Raw genomic sequence first — 15554 nt, 5'->3', positions numbered from 1 at the left:
TTATAAGATCGAAAAGACCGTACGACCATGAAATTTTAATCTTATCTGTTTGATTTTTCGTAAACACTGATGATTCGATTCTGATAATGGGCTGGACGCAATTCCGTTAATGACACTCTGACGTTGTAGAAAGTATCGTCCTTTTATCGTTTAAAAGCGAGAACGTCAGGGAAAGCAATTTCGCGCAGGAACGAGACGATAGATTGTTTCGGAGCCCGGAACCGGAAATGTCATACTTAACGGGGACGATTTTCATTGGTGTTTTCAGCGTGTGAAAAATTAGGTCGTTGACCGATCGTTCAACATATTCGAAAAATTGATCCTGCTTTCGCGACTAGAGTAGGCTAAATATGTTCATCGATAATTCGCTTGTACGATGCATCTATACAGTGATACCGTAGATTCAAGCAAAACACGGTTTGTTTCCCTGTCTTGCGAGAGAGCAAAAACATACTTTGCATAGGCTCGATCTTGAATCAAACTGAAACACGTGATTCTACGGAACACAATTTTAACAATTTCGAAGTCGCGACGGTACCTGAGAACAACGAATACGATTGACTTAATACGTTCGTTTCACGAGAATGGTTTGAAAGTCGATAGACTTTGAAGGAAAATTGAGCGTATCTGAACGAACGATAAACTATTAGTAAAACGAAGAACAGTTCATTTGGTCACTATCGATCGTGGATAAAAGTATGTCGCGTAAATAGAAACACAAACACGATGATCGTTTACCGTGGACGGTTCTAACTAGTTTTCAACGAAGAAGAAACGAAGAAACACAGTGACTTTTCCTAATCGCGGACGTTCAATTAGAATACATACGGGTGATCGATTCGAAAAAGAAACGAAGATTTTCTTGAAAATACGATGATCTGTTCGAACAAGTCAGCAGGATGGATACGATTGTCGATCGCACACGTATGCATTTATTAAGAACTTACAGGACGGATGGTGGCAAACAAGCGCACAGTACGTTTCGTATAGTATATCGGAGTATATACTCGTTCTACATATACGCGTATTCATACACTCTTACACGCGACCAACGAAGAGACACATACATTTTCCGTCCGACACACTACGATAACGAATAGGAAAGAGAAACAGAGGGCCAGCGGACGAGTGCATGTAGCTGTGCGCGTTAACACAAGTACTGATAGTAAGCTAGTCACAGACTCATACACACGTCTCGATTGTATAGCAAAACGAGCACATAGAGACATACATACACGCACACACGCACAGAGTCGACACACGGCGCAACGAGGAGAGAGAATGCCCGTTGTTTACGTTCTAACATCTGAACCGAGGAAGGTATACGGAAAATATGAAGATATATCCCTCCATGGCAAGGACCTACTGGGATTTCCTTACTCTGCTTGTGACATCCGAAACTTCTCGCATGATCGCCTCGAACGCCGCTCTTTCCTGCGCTTCCTTCTGTTTGTGTAGCGCGATCTTGTCACTGAACTTTCGTGGATTCGCCATGATGGCTCGGCACTAGATCTCCCGACACTCGCGAGTATCGTGCACCTACTATCGTGTACCCTCTACCCCCTCACACGTTTTCCTTTTTCACCGATCGCACCAATAAGAGCTCCCTAAATTTCACCACATTAGAACCCGTAACCTACTGCCTTCTGGATGGCACTGCCGATCACTGATACGCAAGATTATGCGGCGCAGCGCGCCACGCGCATCGCGCAGGAGCCGCTTTTTGCGGGCTCATTGGTCGCACCGATCCCCCACCATTCCATCGTACCTGCAATAAAAACTTGACGACATTATTCCGGGGTGTTCCAAAAAGCTCGCTCTTTCGTTTGGTCTTGCAATGTACTACGCTGTAGATAAAACAGATTAACATCCATGTTTTATTACCACATGCTCATAAACGTAAATCAGTGAAAGATTGTTTACTTTTTATTTGTTTCGAAATATATTACATTGGCTCTTGCGATTCCTCCCTTTCCGTATTAGCAAATATACGTATTGTTTATATTTATTTGTACTTGTTATGTTATTTTAAACGAATAAATATTTATAGACTGAACGATATAAGGTTATTTTATGTATATGAAAAATTTCTCTCTATAATTAGTTATACCTTGTATATCTCCTTTACACGAAATTTAGCTAATATAATTTTTTTTTCGCATGTATAATTGATATACAATTTTTGTATTGTTTTTCGCTTCTGCTGTATCGATCGAGAACATATCATCGATTGTATATTTACGAAGATCATTATGGATTACAATTATGTTACATTTTCCTTGTATATATAAAAATTGTTGCATAAGTAAAAAGAGGACTGTAAACTGAAATGATATTAAAATGTTAACTTAATTATGGTTATTACCACAGTTTATGCCTTAAAATGTAAAAATATCATTATGTATGTGATACAGTGTTTTACTTTCATAGTTTTCTCACAGTAAATATATGAAATATAAATTTTATAAAAATGACTCGTTTTGATAAAGACACGTATATCGAATGTTTACCAGTAACTGTATACAATGAGATAGTTAATGCATTGAATAAAGACGCAGCTTGGATAACATTAGCAAATCATGTAGCTGAAGAGCTTCAATATCCGTGGTAAGAAAACAGTAGTATTTAAAAAGTACAAGATATTATAATTTAAAATATATCATTCTATTGCATATGTTTTATGTACAGTACTCTATGGATACAATCTTTAAACGAGATCAAACATCCAAATGATTCTCCTGGACAAAAGCTACTTTCTGAATTGAGTATTAAAATGTGTACTATAGAGATTTTACATACTTTATTACGCGACTGCAAGCTTTATAGCATTCTTTCAATTATATCTGATCCAGGTATGATAATATTTATTGTGACCTATTTATTCGAAAAATTATAATCTTAGTATTTCCTGAATACCAATGCTCGTAGAACCTTTGAGCATTATTATGCATCCGACAGAGGAATTTCAAACTAGCATTCTGAAAGTATCATTTGGACATCGTCTTCGTCTATGTTGTAAAGCTATTGGGATGCCATTACCAAATTACATATGGTACCATAATAATAATGAATTGCAACACTGTAATTCTGATGTGCTTGATTTTGTTATAGTCAGGTACATTTTTAGGAAAAATGTTTATATACTTTTATTCGTTATTATGTCATTGTAACATTTATTTTATTTATTCCAAAGTGCTTCTCAAGCAGGAGAATATAGATGTAAGGTACTTCAAATTAAAAATGATGGAACTCTCATATCAACTTTGACTTCAAAAGCTATAACTGTACAAATTTTTTCTATACCTGTTGTGATAGAAGAACAACCACAGCCACTTTTAGAAGTTAAAGAAGGTGAAAATTTTACAATTCATTGTAAAGCCAATAGTTATTCCAAACCACGTTATCAATGGTTCCATGACAATACTAAGCTAGAAGGAGAAACATCTAACATTTTGCATGTAATGCAAACTACTGTTATTTCTCTAATAATATTTAATAATGTCTGCTTTATTAAAGAATGATTTTAGGTAAAACAATTTAGTTTGAAGAATGAAGGAAAATACTATTGTTATATTTATAACGATATCAGTGAAATTTATACGCAAAGAACTCGTGTAATGGTAAAGATTGATAATGATTTCATTAACATTTTATCATTATATCTTAATTTATTAATTACATTTTTATACAGATGGATCTTCCAAAATTTAAAGCAGTTGCAAAAATAGCTTTGGTCATTGCAAATGAAGAGTATGAGAACCATGAATGTCTTTTGACATCTAAAAATGATGCTGCATGCATCGGTAATCTTCTTAAAGAAATAGGATTTGAAGTAATTTGTCTCCTCAATTTGACAATTACTCAAATGAAAAATGCAATAAAAATATTTAGCAAAGCCTTAGTTGAAGGAGTATATGGTAAGATGTAAAAAGTATAAATTAGAAAATACATTATTACTGAAATTATTCTTCTGTTTATATAGGCTTATTTTATTTTGCTGGACATGGTTTTAAAATGCAGGAAAGTTATATGCTTGCAACAGATGCTCCAGAAACATATTTAAGGAAAGATGCAATATGTGAAAGTGAATTATTGTCTGCATTCCTTGAGAATGATCCTGAACTATTAATTGTTATTTTAGATATGTGTCAAACTTTGCCTTCAAAGTAACTTCTTGACCTTTTTTTTTTTTTTTTCATTCTTTCCATTTTCATTCTTTATCTTTATACTTAACTCATATGTTTATTTTTAGAGAATTTAATCCTGAGATATACCATGAGATACCAACAGTGAATGAATATAAAAGCAAGAAGAATCTTAGAAATTTAATTCAAGCATATTCTACATCTAGTCATCGACCGAGTTATGAGAAATTAAATTGTAAATATGGTTTATATATGGAACATCTCAGCGAATATATTAATAAAGATATAACTGTCACAAAATTATTTGAAGAAGTAGGAAAATGTAAGTTGTTAATACAACATATATAATGCGTGTATACACACATAAACTTATCTTATATTTGCAAAGTATATATGTTACAACAAATATTTGCAGCAATTGATAGCTGTTTTAAAGGGAAAGAACGAAATCAAATTCCAATGTTTGCTGTCTCTGTTACAAAACCATTTCGTCTTACTGATGCTACTTATAAAAGTAACTTTAGTTGTACTCATTATGTATTCATAAATAGAAATGTTTTTTTAACTATTGTTTTAATATATATTTTAAATATTATAGATAAATGTCCAGATATCATTAATTATTTAAGTAAACTTATATCGTATTCAACTCAGACAATAAATGTACTGTTTAAACAAGCAAGGATGTGCAGTAGAGTTAAAATTTCACTATTTATGGAACCATATTTAAATATAGTAAGAATCAAAGTACTTGATTTACCAAATGTAGAAATTAACTTTTTTAATTCTATTCCTGCAAAGCGAAATAATTTATTTCAAGATCAACACGAGAAAGAGTGTTGGATTCATAATCCCCAAATCAACGAGGTATCTACTTTCTACTTAATATGAAAATGCTTTTATATGAAGCAATTTAATAATTACTTGATTACAGTAACCTTTATATAGATTTTTGTTACAGGGACCACTGGTGATTTCTGTGTCAAAAGATGGTATCCCCATTGGTGCCACAGTATTGCATATAAAAGATTACATACCCTCTCTATTGAAACTTGTAAATATTTGAGAAAAGAAACACAAAGATAAATACAATACAAATAATTAAATATAATATAGAGAATATATTTTTTAAAATCTTTATATATTTTGTTAAAAATAATTTACATATTTATAGAACTATGAAACAAAATTCTCTTCTCTCAATATATATGCACACTGTGACTTATAAAAAGAATAAAAATAACTGTTATAAAATGTATAACTAGTAATTTATATTGAGATACAAATTTTATTTAATTATTTAATTATATAACGGTAAGAATCTACCAAAGTGATGTATGACTTACTAGCCTTACAATCCATTCACTTCCCACTCCATTTTTATACATCCTTTCAAATATATAATGAATATGCACATATGACTTCATATCCGTAACATCTTTCGTACACAATCCCTGTATTCCTATTTGAACGACTGCATCATTGCTACCTATAGCATAATTGTATCAAGTGAAAAAAATAACAGCAAAAATATGGTTATAATAGCATGAGTTTACCTATCTTCCTTTTTAATTTTATGAAATAAGGAAGAAACGTAAGAGATTGCACATCAAAAGTTAGTAGTTCCCGTTGTCTTGGAGTTAGGCGATCAACTCTGTGCCTTAGTATTTTTATAGCTTTTTCTTTTACCATACCATTTAATGCTTCATAGTCTTGCATACTTAAAGCTGTAGATATTGCTATCATGGCCTAGAAAACGTTCCTTGTTACAGCTTTATTAAATATGTAATTTTATATTTGACATTACATATAAGTACTGTCGAAATATATATCCATATTATTAAAGAGCAATTAGTTCATTGCACTGTTTAATCTGTTCAATGTTGTATTTTTTTTATACAGTACTAGCTTTTTTATATGACACGTCAATAAATATACCTGAAGAACTCCTGTCATAAAATCTCTTAATTGAAACTCTGGGTCAATAGATTTATTCAAAATAAAATAAAACCGCACCGTTTCAAAAACACTCCATTCCTTAGGATATCCAAACATTAACGGTGGCAAACTGTTTTGATTTTCAGAGTGTAGTAATCTATGTACATTAAGACTTGGATTTATTATATTTGAGTATTTCGGTTTTTCCCAATGGTAAATCGTTTTCATTTTTAATTGAGTTGTATTATTCGTATGAAACATTACGAATTGTCGCATCTGTGTAAAAGGTACACATTTTTTCAAGCGGAATAGCATTTTGTTCTGCTACTATGCGTATATATAAAGTATAACCTATTATTCTGTACAACCTATGTAATACCAGCAATGTATTCAGTTATGTGATATTATCCTCTATTTAACGAGTATCGTTATATTACATCGCTTTGTAAATTTTTATCTTTATATTACATATATATTTACAATTTATAACTTATGATTCATTTATGTAAGTTAATGCTTTTTCTTTTAAATATGGCGCTAGAAGAATCTAAATAAATGCTAACACCAAATGAAGTTACGTTTACAACTGTATTCACTTCAGAATATGTTCAATAGGAATGTATTTAGGCCAAATTTTGAATATAAAAAACTCTATCTATTCCTTAGGAAAAAGAAAATACAAATGTTTATTTTAACATATAATGGTACAAAATGTACGAAAGATATTGACTTAGTTGAATTTAAATTTTAAGATTCCATGAATAATACCCATGAAATACAATAGTTAAGACAGATCATCTTTAAGTATGCGCTTACGTGACTCATCTGGCCATCTAGTGTGCGCATTTATTACAAATCGATTAAACTTTTGGCCCGTTAAGTTTAGCTCTATTTATAGCAGATTCTCGAAGGTTATTTACATTGTAATTTAGATTGTGTTTAAGATAGTAGAAAGCTAAGATTTTAATTATATTGTAAGAGATTTTACAGTGTCAATCTTTTTAAATTTCTACTTAATATATAATTGAAAGTAATGAGGCTCACAACTATTCTATTTGGAAAGTTAGGTGAATGGTCGAAAAAATATGCGAATTTACCAGACCGCTACATAGACCGTGTCTCAGAACGCGTACGTGAATTTGTTTTGTATTAATATTTACTGTATCTTATATTTGTATGGTATTTAGATTGGAAAATAATATTTTATATATATAGGTATTGTGGAAACCTCCACCTGGCAAACCACAATTTCTTAAACGTAAAATAGTAGCAAATAAGAAGTTGTACTATTCTATCCATCGACCATGGACAACAACTTTTCAGTATGAGAATTGGGTTATGAAACGTAGAGATTGCCCACCAGTTGAACCCATAAAAAAATGGAGTTTCTTTCGTGGTGATCGTGTATGTATCTATGTGTGTTATATGAAAGGTTTTGATATTAAAATTTTATTTTTTAGGTGGAACTCTTAGCTGGTCCTGATAAGGGAAAACAAGGAATAGTACAAGATATTATACAGGAGAGAAATTGGGTTATTGTCCATGGATTAAATACAAAAGTAGTAATACGGGGGAAGAATAAAGGTTTTCCTGGAGTTTGTTTGCGTATGGAACAACCACTATTAGTTACGACGCAAGTGCAATTAGTAGATCCTTCAGATTTGTAAGTGTAATAGAATATCGAGAAGTATGTATATATAGCTTGCTGTTTATAGCTTTAAATAGATAATTTATTTTAGGAAAGGGACTGCAATAGAATGGAGATATACAGAGGATGGTGAACACGTAAGAGTGTCTCTTAGAACTGGCAGAATTATTCCCGTGCCTGTATCAAGTCAAGAAACTGTAGATTACAAAACTCCAGATGTGTATGCTGAAGAATCTAAAGATACTACTGAAGATAACGTCAAGGAATTAACATTCGAAGTATGTACAACCTGCAATCTAATAAAATTATGTCAGTAGGGGAGTGTATTATTAATTTTCATTGATTTATAGGCAAAATTGAAGACATTTGAAATGGATATTATGGATGAAATGGGAATTGTAGAGGATCGTGTACCAAAGAAATATTATTGGTATTAATTTTTCTAAATATATGTAAAGTATTAATTTTTTTATTGTATATATAAAAGTGAGCTTTAAGACGTTTTTAAATTTTTATTTCGTTACCGTAAACTTGATTGAAAGTAAAGTTATAATATAATACAGTTTGAAAAATACCTTTATAGTCCTGATCGTATTGTGAAAACAAAATTAGATTACGATATCTTGTTTCGTGAAACATGTTGACAATGTTTCTAAAATCGAAGAATTAAATATTTTTTTCTAAATATTCTAAGGTAAAATGTTTTTTGTAGAATTATTGTTTATTAAAGAATTCGTTAAGGACAAGCCGCTTTTATTAATGCTTATTACTTTCATATTAACACACATACATATCACAGCATGATTTTTAACAAACGCGACCTAGAAACGAATGTCAGTCTACATTTAAATACTTTAGTAATGCATTATATTAACATTTCTTTTTTTTATATTATATATGCCATATTTCTAGAACAATTGCATTTCAAATTTTTGCACGCTATTCTTATTTACAAATCATTTTTCTTCATTTATTTCATAACATTGTATTAAACAAAATCATAAAATGAATGCATATTTATATGCACGTTATTCCTTGGATTAAGCTTATAATGCAGACTAATAGTAAGTGATTGGGAAAAGCATTCCTTTCTTTACAATAATGAAATGTATGCAAACAAACGTCACACATCGTACTCGATGGTACGACATTAAAAAAAAGAAATCTCCTAGTGGACTGAGATTTTTCAAATAATTACTTAACAATGTTATCTCGATATACATACATATAAGCACAATATGTGAATCCTAATTGTAAGTAGATTCCAACGAAATGTTTGTTATTTTTTGAGAATACGAAGAGACAAACTAAGTACGCGATACATTGTGATTTCGAAGATGAGAATGTATCAGGAGATCGTCGAAACGGTACACATATCGTATCCTTCGAATTCAACAAAAAAATTGCCTGCTACGAAATCATTACGTTTCTCACATTCGAAATTTGTTGCTTCGTAATAACGTTACATTTATGCAGTCATGATGATTCGTTCGGAACGATTACTTTTATTTGACTATCATTCACGACGATTTGGTGGCAGGGTGCCTGACTAGGAGGTTTACTTCGCCGTCGTGTAGTTTCTTCATGAGGGACCACGCTTCGATTCTTGACATGCGTGTCACATCGTATCCATTCACTTCTAGTAACTGGTCCCCTGCTTTCAAGGCACCTGTTTTTTCGGCAGCACCTCCTATATCGTAATATATTTATTAGATTTCAAAGTTATAAATATAAGAGACAAATCTATAATAGAAAAAAAAAAAATACCGGTAAATATTTTCTTGATCAGCAACGGTCTATCCCCAAGGGGGCTGTCTCTACCTCCTTCGAGACTGAATCCCAAACCAGTTCCATCCTTGTAAACCGCTACAACTGACGGCGGACCCCACGCGGTGTCCTCTGAGGTGTCGTTTGTCTCGAATCCTATGAAGAAAAATTAAACGTATCTCCTTAGATTGCTAGACTGCGGATATTTATGCGAATTTATATTTTTATAAATATTTCTATCAACTGAAACAGTAAGATTTATACAGAAATTTGTTTCTCATATTAATTATTACATCGTAGGTACGTCGAATACAGAGGAACTTTTTACAGAAAAGTAATTTTAAAATCCAGATTTTTCCTACGTCGGTGTACTTTGTGCGGTGAACTATATTCTTTAAAATCCGCAATATATTAATTACCTATAGCGCAATTCCAACAAAATTACCTTCGATAATAGTTTCGACACTCGCGGTCCGTGATTTCAATTTGCACCCTTCCTCTGACCTCGCCCGAGAAACAACTAAAACAACTTCCGATCTGGGTTGCTTGAGCACCGCTATGCTTTCTCTGTGCGTGAGACCCTGCGTGCCTCTGCCATTTATACTTAGAATCCTATCTCCCCTTTGCACACGGCCATCCTTGTCAGCGATAGAATGAGCCAGTACTCGATGAATCGTGATTTCTTTAATTTCACAATCCGCCCCTCCGGCTAGGGTGATTCCAACGCTACCAGTTGGATTCTCCTTATGAAGTAAGACAACGATCACGTCATGAGCACCCCGAACTTCTTCGAGACTCGCCTCTTCCACTAGCTGCGCTAATTCCTGTTGCGAAATCAAGCTGGTGCTACTGGCCAACGAACTGATACTTCCAAACTGTTCGCCGCAGCATCTGTCTGTGTCGACATCGGTTCCAACCGGAGAGACGTTTCCGTCCACGCTGCTATCCAAACTGGGAAATCGGTTATGAGTAGCTACGGTAGTTTGTTGCGGGCTGGTGGGACTATTTACTTCCAGAGCCTTCTTCATGTCCGTGACACTGATGCTTCTTCGACCAAGATTTCTCGTCGTTGGTATTTTCGACAGCAACGATTTCGACTTTTCCGTTTCCGCCATTTCGTCTCCGCTGTTGTCAGCTACTCTCGACTTTCCCAATGTTCCCATCTTCGAGAATGGCTTGTCCTCGTTCCAGTACTCGCTCAACATCGACGAGCTTCTTCTGATGTATCGATTGTCCTTAGGTTCCCACAGCGATCTGTTCTGAACGTTGGAGAGAGTACTGCTTCTTTCGGTTCTCGTTTCGCCACTTTGAGCTCGAAGTTTCGTGTCTGCTTTCGCGCTCAGAATATCTTCCAGGCTCATCTGACTCTTCGATCGACCAAAACTTCCTTCGTCCACGTGTATCGCCGACCTAGATCTACTCTTCGTCGTCAGGATCGTCAGAAGATCGTTCTGATCTTCGGCAGGTTTCTTCGGAGGTATGCTAGGAGGAGATCGCTGTTTCGATACTTGCAGCAGTCCAGATTCGTTTTCGTTCCCTTGTTTTCGTCTATTGGTCGACGATAGATCGACCGAGTTGAATTGTTGCTCCTCGATTATGGCAGACTTATTGTTCTTCAAACCGTTATCTACGGCGCTAATATCGACGTCAGAAGATTTCTTTTCTGTTTTATTAGCCGTTTTTTCTTCGGGCGATTTAACCAAAGCTTTCGCCTCTGTACGAACCCACATTTTCAAATCATTCGAAGGTTCTATCATCTCGAACTTCGACTGCCTCACGGTCGAGGACGTTACGTTCCTCTTCGAAGGCAGCTTCGACTCTTCGCTATCCTTCTCGAAAGAATCATCCTCTCCAAACGAGTCTGTTACCTCTATATAAGCGATCTTCACATCCTGTGTACCTGAAACTGTATCCTTGACACGATTCTTCTGATAGCTGTTTTCACCGTTCTCGGTGATCGTCGATCGACATTCGTCATCGGAAAACTTCCTCTGAATCAACGGGGATCCATTGAGATCCCTGCCGCTCCTACACCTAGCACTAGCCAGAATATTCTTGCGATTGATAGCTTCTACGCTCTGCGGTTTGAGTACTCTTCTGGACAGAGACTCGGCGCTCGCCTGAGATCCAGAAGTGAGAGTCGAAGAAGTGCTACAATTGGTGTCAGTACTGTTGGATCGTTTCAATTGCCTCTGAGGTATCTGAGAGTTTCTGGAGTTCGAATCTGTCGTTGGCGATCTAAGACCGGAGCTGCTACTGCTCGACGAAGATCTCTCGGAGATGAAGGCTCTGTCGCTTATGATATTGGATCTGGCAGGGTATTCTGCGCTTGTTTCTCTCGCGTAAGTTCTAGTCGGGCTGTCCATGACGAGAGATCGTCGTGGATAGTTGGCTTCCGTAGAAACGTAGGATCTCTCTGACGAAACCGTAGATCGTTCCGAGGGAACCGGTGACATTGGTGGACTGAAGCCTCGAGAAATGCTGCTCTGCGAGCTACTAACTGCCGAATCATTGTCCGAGTCGTCGTAATCCATCCTGGTCTTTCTCTGCGTCGTTTTGGGCCTGTTACGTAATCCCTCTGGTGAACTGGCTGTAGACGCGAATTCGAAGCTGTAATCGCTTCGCGTTGGACTGCAGATGCTCTCTAAGCTTTTCGGAGGTTCGGAGAGCGGCGGTGTAGAGGTGGTTGTAGTTGTCGAAGGGCTTTTCGTGGCGCTGTTTGTCGAGGAATTGCTGGAAGAAGAGCCGTATACTGCGAGGCTCTTCCTTTTGAAGGCTGGCGAGTACTTGGAGTGTATCTGAGGAGCTGGCATCTTGAAGGAAGTGGTCGCCTTCAAGGGCACGCTGGCCGTGCTCGCGTTGCTCGCCAAGGAACTCTGAGAACCCCACTTGTCCTGGATGTTCACTTTCGGTAGCTGTAAAGGACGGCAAAGGTTCTGATTCGTTCTGAATATAATATCGCTTGGTATTTGCCACGGAGATAGATCTATCTTCGGTAAATAAGGTAAATTCGAGGAGAGATGTTGCGTATTTTGAAAAATTACATATTGCGTGTTTATAATGGGGAATTTTTCCAAGAACGAATATCGTTAGTAGAGCGGCTTGTACCACCGTTTTTTATCGAAATAAGTTTCAGTTTTGTTACATGTCAGTGTTAACAAGCGGAAACCTAAAAGTCTATTTTTCGAGGAAAGACGCCAGGTTTGGCGAAGCGATGATGCAATTTCAGGATTTTGATTTCTTTCGACGATAGCTTCTAAGGTTCGGTAAAAATAGACTTACCTGATGCAACAGTATCGAATCTCGCGACTTGATCTCAGGTAAATCAACGATAGGCGCGTCGATCGATATCGTTTCTTTTTCAGGAATGACCAGTCCTCTCAGTTTCGATATCGACTTCTTCCTCTGCTCGATCAGCTGATTCCAACTAGTTCTCCTAATATCCTCGCTGGGCCTCTTGAACGTAGATGCTAACGAGTTCGTTCTAGTAATTTGCGGCGACGCGGGAAGTTCACTCGGCGTGGAAGTTCTATCTTGACCGTACGGACTCGACGCACAGAAACTGGTGGCACGAGACAACGCAGTTGACGTCACAGGTTTTATCGCGACACTCGCAGCATTTTGACTCGAAGTGGTCAACGAATAATTCTTCGCAGGTGATTTAGGCACCGAAGACGTTTCAAACGAGTTGATCAATGGCGTTGTCGCCGAGGTGACAGGCTTTTGCGGAACGATCGGAAACGCCTTGGAAGTATAAATAGTCGGCGATGTCACTGGCGAACTCTGCGTTATACTTGACGATCGTCTGTACTTCTTCCCAGGATCTTGACTAACGTTTCTTCCCGAATCCGTCAAGTCGAAAGAACTCTGCGTTCTGTCCGCGAAGAAGGACGTTCTCTCCTTCTGACCAGAGCTTTTCTCGTCGCTGCACACGTCTTCCGTGGACTTGTACTTGGACAATCTTCTGACGTTGTTCGTTGCAGCAGCGACCACTACCGAATTAGGAAACAGAGGACCATCCAGACTACTTTGCGACGAAAACATAGCGATCTTATCCCTGACCGATCGTTCAGACTTGTCGTCTTGCCTTCGAAGGTCGCCGTTCAATGAAAATTTTCGTGGCGTCGACTCTAAGATCGCAATGTTTCTCGCGTACGGCGAGCAAATAGTTTCTGACTTAGGTGGGCAGATCGACTCTATCTTAGGCGGACAGATTGTCTCTAACTTGGGCGGACCTGAAAGAGCAAAGAAATGCCGAATACTTAGCAATGCGATAAGATAGTAACAATGGAATACTAAGAATTCATGTAGATAATCTGTGATTAGGGATTATGTGAACGTTCACAGTTGAGTATCTATAGCAAGTGAAGAGAGATTCGAAGAATACGTACGAAAATTTGACATGCATCGTGTAATACGGAAATTTGGCTTTCGTCAGGCCAACTCTCTTTAAACGAACTGCTTACATCGACTACTTAGCCCCTGATAGAATTAAATAAGCAGACTCCTAGCGTATAATTCTTAATACAGTGGAATTCACTTTATAGAAACTTTATTTGCTTGAATTAAATCCTCGTTAGTACCCGCTCAAATGAACTACTCGAATCAGCAGAATCTATTTATTCGAACGCGAACTATGATACGAATGAAAAATCTATAAAACTCCGTTGCACGAACTCCAATTATATCGATTATTCGTCTCCTCGCAAGTTCATATTTGTTGATTCCGATGGCGATCGATAATTAAGATATTCTAAAAGTTAATAATTTTGTAGATTCAGTGACACGAGTCTGCCATAAAATACGCCGATGAAATTTTGCAAACAAGTAACGATATATTACGACAATCGATATTTTTCAAATATTCGACAAGGTGCAAAATGCAGAATGTCTTTAATTCGACGATCGATTCGAAAGAAAAGTTTTGGTATTATAACATTATAGAACTTGTTCTTTTCCCGTGGTCTGCGTATTTAATATCTAAAAACCAGCCTCTATATATAATCCAATTCTATATATATATATATATACACTGACAAAACACGGAAGGAAAGTTTACCGGTGAGCGGCAATGGCGGAGGCGTGTCCAAAGTATCCTTCTTGGTATGGTCCTGCGCCTCTTCGATAACTGGCACGTCTTTGTGATAGTAACCCGTGATTTCGATCTTCTTCTCCGACACCAGAATGTTAGCGTCGCCTTGATTCCCGTAGCTGGAGTAGTTGGTCACGGACGTAGCCTTTTTAACGAAGTCATCAGCGATGTACGGCTTCGAGTCCTCGAGGACGCGGGCCTCGCGAGCCAGTACGTTGCTCGTATCTTGACAAACGTTCTCGACGCTCATCTTGCCGTTTATCTCGATGCTCGGCAGTTCGATCTTGCTCACCTCCTGGCAGACGTTCTCCACGTTGGTCAAACCGGTGATCCTGTTGTCGGCTAAAATAATGCCAGTTGCGGCGACCACGTTGTTCTCGAGCAACTTGAAACCTTCGTTGTTCATGAAGGATTCGCTCTCGTTGCAAACGAGTCGACCGTTCGCGATCATCGTCGACGTCCTCGCCGTCGCCGTGCTCGTCGTCACGAAACGGTACTGCTGGCTGTTGCCACCGAACTCTTGGTACGCTGCTGGAAACTCGTCCCCGTCCGGGGGCAGGCGCTGACCGCCTCCGCAGTTGTCCATCCTACCATTTACCGTCTCTAAAATCACACAAGCCACAGAGTGTTGGTTATCGTCAGCGTTCTTTACACTGCTCGCGAAACGTTTCAAAGTTGCGAGTTTCTCGTTTATGTCGTGTTCGATAAGGTTTACCGTTCGATAGGTATTTCGTTGATTCGTAAAGATTTTTATATTTCGTGGAAGTATTTTTATTAGACGAGTGCAAAAGTTTCGTCGGTTTGTTTCTTTTTAAATAAATTATTACCGGAGACAATTCACGCTATCGTGCAACTTGCATTTCTTTAACTAACTCTGCTACTTTCAACGATAGACGTCGTACCGACGTTAACGTCCGTATTCCGTACACTGCAATTTGCGATCGGAAGACTCGCATTGCGTTAA

At 37.1% G+C, this 15554-nt stretch overlaps 5 protein-coding genes across 14 annotated transcripts in view; 2 read left to right on the top strand and 3 right to left on the bottom strand.

Moving 5' to 3' along the window:
* Nucleotides 1-1700, bottom strand: part of Crtc (CREB-regulated transcription coactivator) — a 65195-nt gene extending 63495 nt beyond the window's left edge. For 2 of the 8 annotated variants that reach the window (XM_072006449.1, XM_072006448.1), the window contains exon 1: nt 1381-1698. In XM_072006449.1, coding sequence (XP_071862550.1) covers nt 1381-1494 — 114 coding nt within the window. In that variant the 5' untranslated portion in view covers nt 1495-1698. Of the gene's footprint in view, nt 1-947; nt 1081-1366 lie in introns of those variants that run through there. The other 6 variants (XM_072006454.1, XM_072006451.1, XM_072006447.1 and 3 more) reach the window with 5 other exon arrangements.
* Nucleotides 1701-2145: 445 nt separating this feature from the next.
* Nucleotides 2146-5385, top strand: LOC139988736 (mucosa-associated lymphoid tissue lymphoma translocation protein 1). Of its 2 annotated transcripts, none has more exons than XM_072006443.1 (11): nt 2146-2607; nt 2689-2852; nt 2929-3115; nt 3194-3458; nt 3528-3620; nt 3692-3917; nt 3983-4166; nt 4253-4467; nt 4561-4659; nt 4744-5012; nt 5094-5385. In XM_072006443.1, exons 1-11 carry the CDS (start codon nt 2471-2473, stop codon nt 5229-5231), a joined length of 1977 nt encoding a protein of 658 aa, XP_071862544.1. In that variant the 5' UTR covers nt 2146-2470; the 3' UTR covers nt 5232-5385. The 2 variants fall into 2 exon arrangements, with proteins under 2 accessions (XP_071862544.1, XP_071862547.1); XM_072006446.1 differs by having other exon boundaries at nt 2151-2607; nt 5107-5385.
* Nucleotides 3786-6667, bottom strand: LOC139988744 (uncharacterized). Its single transcript, XM_072006464.1, has 3 exons — nt 6084-6667; nt 5702-5894; nt 3786-5634 (listed from the first exon to the last, which is right to left on the bottom strand). The coding sequence occupies exons 1-3, from the start codon at nt 6396-6398 to the stop codon at nt 5468-5470; spliced, it is 675 nt and encodes a 224-aa protein (XP_071862565.1). The 5' UTR covers nt 6399-6667; the 3' UTR covers nt 3786-5467.
* A 312-nt stretch (nt 6668-6979) lies between these two features.
* On the top strand, nt 6980-8303 carry Mrpl24 (mitochondrial ribosomal protein L24). Its single transcript, XM_072006463.1, has 5 exons — nt 6980-7212; nt 7299-7487; nt 7544-7746; nt 7823-8009; nt 8082-8303. The coding sequence occupies exons 1-5, from the start codon at nt 7117-7119 to the stop codon at nt 8166-8168; spliced, it is 762 nt and encodes a 253-aa protein (XP_071862564.1). The 5' UTR covers nt 6980-7116; the 3' UTR covers nt 8169-8303.
* A 160-nt stretch (nt 8304-8463) lies between these two features.
* The window catches only part of Bbg (PDZ domain-containing protein big bang), a 60686-nt gene continuing 53595 nt past the window's right edge, over nt 8464-15554 (bottom strand). For both annotated transcript variants that reach the window (XM_072006430.1, XM_072006431.1), the window contains 5 exons: nt 14558-15193; nt 12781-13733; nt 9944-12413; nt 9499-9654; nt 8464-9421 (listed from right to left, as the gene is read on the bottom strand). In XM_072006430.1, coding sequence (XP_071862531.1) covers nt 9252-9421; nt 9499-9654; nt 9944-12413; nt 12781-13733; nt 14558-15193 — 4385 coding nt within the window. In that variant the 3' untranslated portion in view covers nt 8464-9251. The remainder of the gene's footprint in view (nt 9422-9498; nt 9655-9943; nt 12414-12780; nt 13734-14557; nt 15194-15554) is intronic.

Source organism: Bombus fervidus, chromosome 7 (assembly GCF_041682495.2).
Source record: "Bombus fervidus isolate BK054 chromosome 7, iyBomFerv1, whole genome shotgun sequence".
Lineage (NCBI taxonomy): Eukaryota > Metazoa > Arthropoda > Insecta > Hymenoptera > Apidae > Bombus > Bombus fervidus.
This window is presented reverse-complemented; position numbering and strand designations above follow the sequence as displayed.

What these genes read in the sequence shown, in the direction of transcription:
- LOC139988736 (XM_072006443.1), top strand. Translation starts at nt 2,471, where the DNA reads ATGACTCGTTTTGATAAAGACACGTATATCGAATGTTTACCAGTAACT. An exon ending in TGTCAAACTTTGCCTTCAAA is followed by an intron (nt 4,167 to 4,252) that starts GTAACTTCTTGA and finishes GTTTATTTTTAG; the next exon opens with AGAATTTAATCCTGAGATAT. An exon ending in TACTGATGCTACTTATAAAA is followed by an intron (nt 4,660 to 4,743) that starts GTAACTTTAGTT and finishes TAAATATTATAG; the next exon opens with ATAAATGTCCAGATATCATT.
- Mrpl24 (XM_072006463.1), top strand. Translation starts at nt 7,117, where the DNA reads ATGAGGCTCACAACTATTCTATTTGGAAAGTTAGGTGAATGGTCGAAA. An exon ending in TTAGTAGATCCTTCAGATTT is followed by an intron (nt 7,747 to 7,822) that starts GTAAGTGTAATA and finishes AATTTATTTTAG; the next exon opens with GAAAGGGACTGCAATAGAAT. An exon ending in TCAAGGAATTAACATTCGAA is followed by an intron (nt 8,010 to 8,081) that starts GTATGTACAACC and finishes ATTGATTTATAG; the next exon opens with GCAAAATTGAAGACATTTGA.
- LOC139988744 (XM_072006464.1), bottom strand. Translation starts at nt 6,398, where the DNA reads ATGCTATTCCGCTTGAAAAAATGTGTACCTTTTACACAGATGCGACAA. An exon ending in TTATGACAGGAGTTCTTCAG is followed by an intron (nt 5,895 to 6,083) that starts GTATATTTATTG and finishes AACGTTTTCTAG; the next exon opens with GCCATGATAGCAATATCTAC. An exon ending in AAAATTAAAAAGGAAGATAG is followed by an intron (nt 5,635 to 5,701) that starts GTAAACTCATGC and finishes ATTATGCTATAG; the next exon opens with GTAGCAATGATGCAGTCGTT.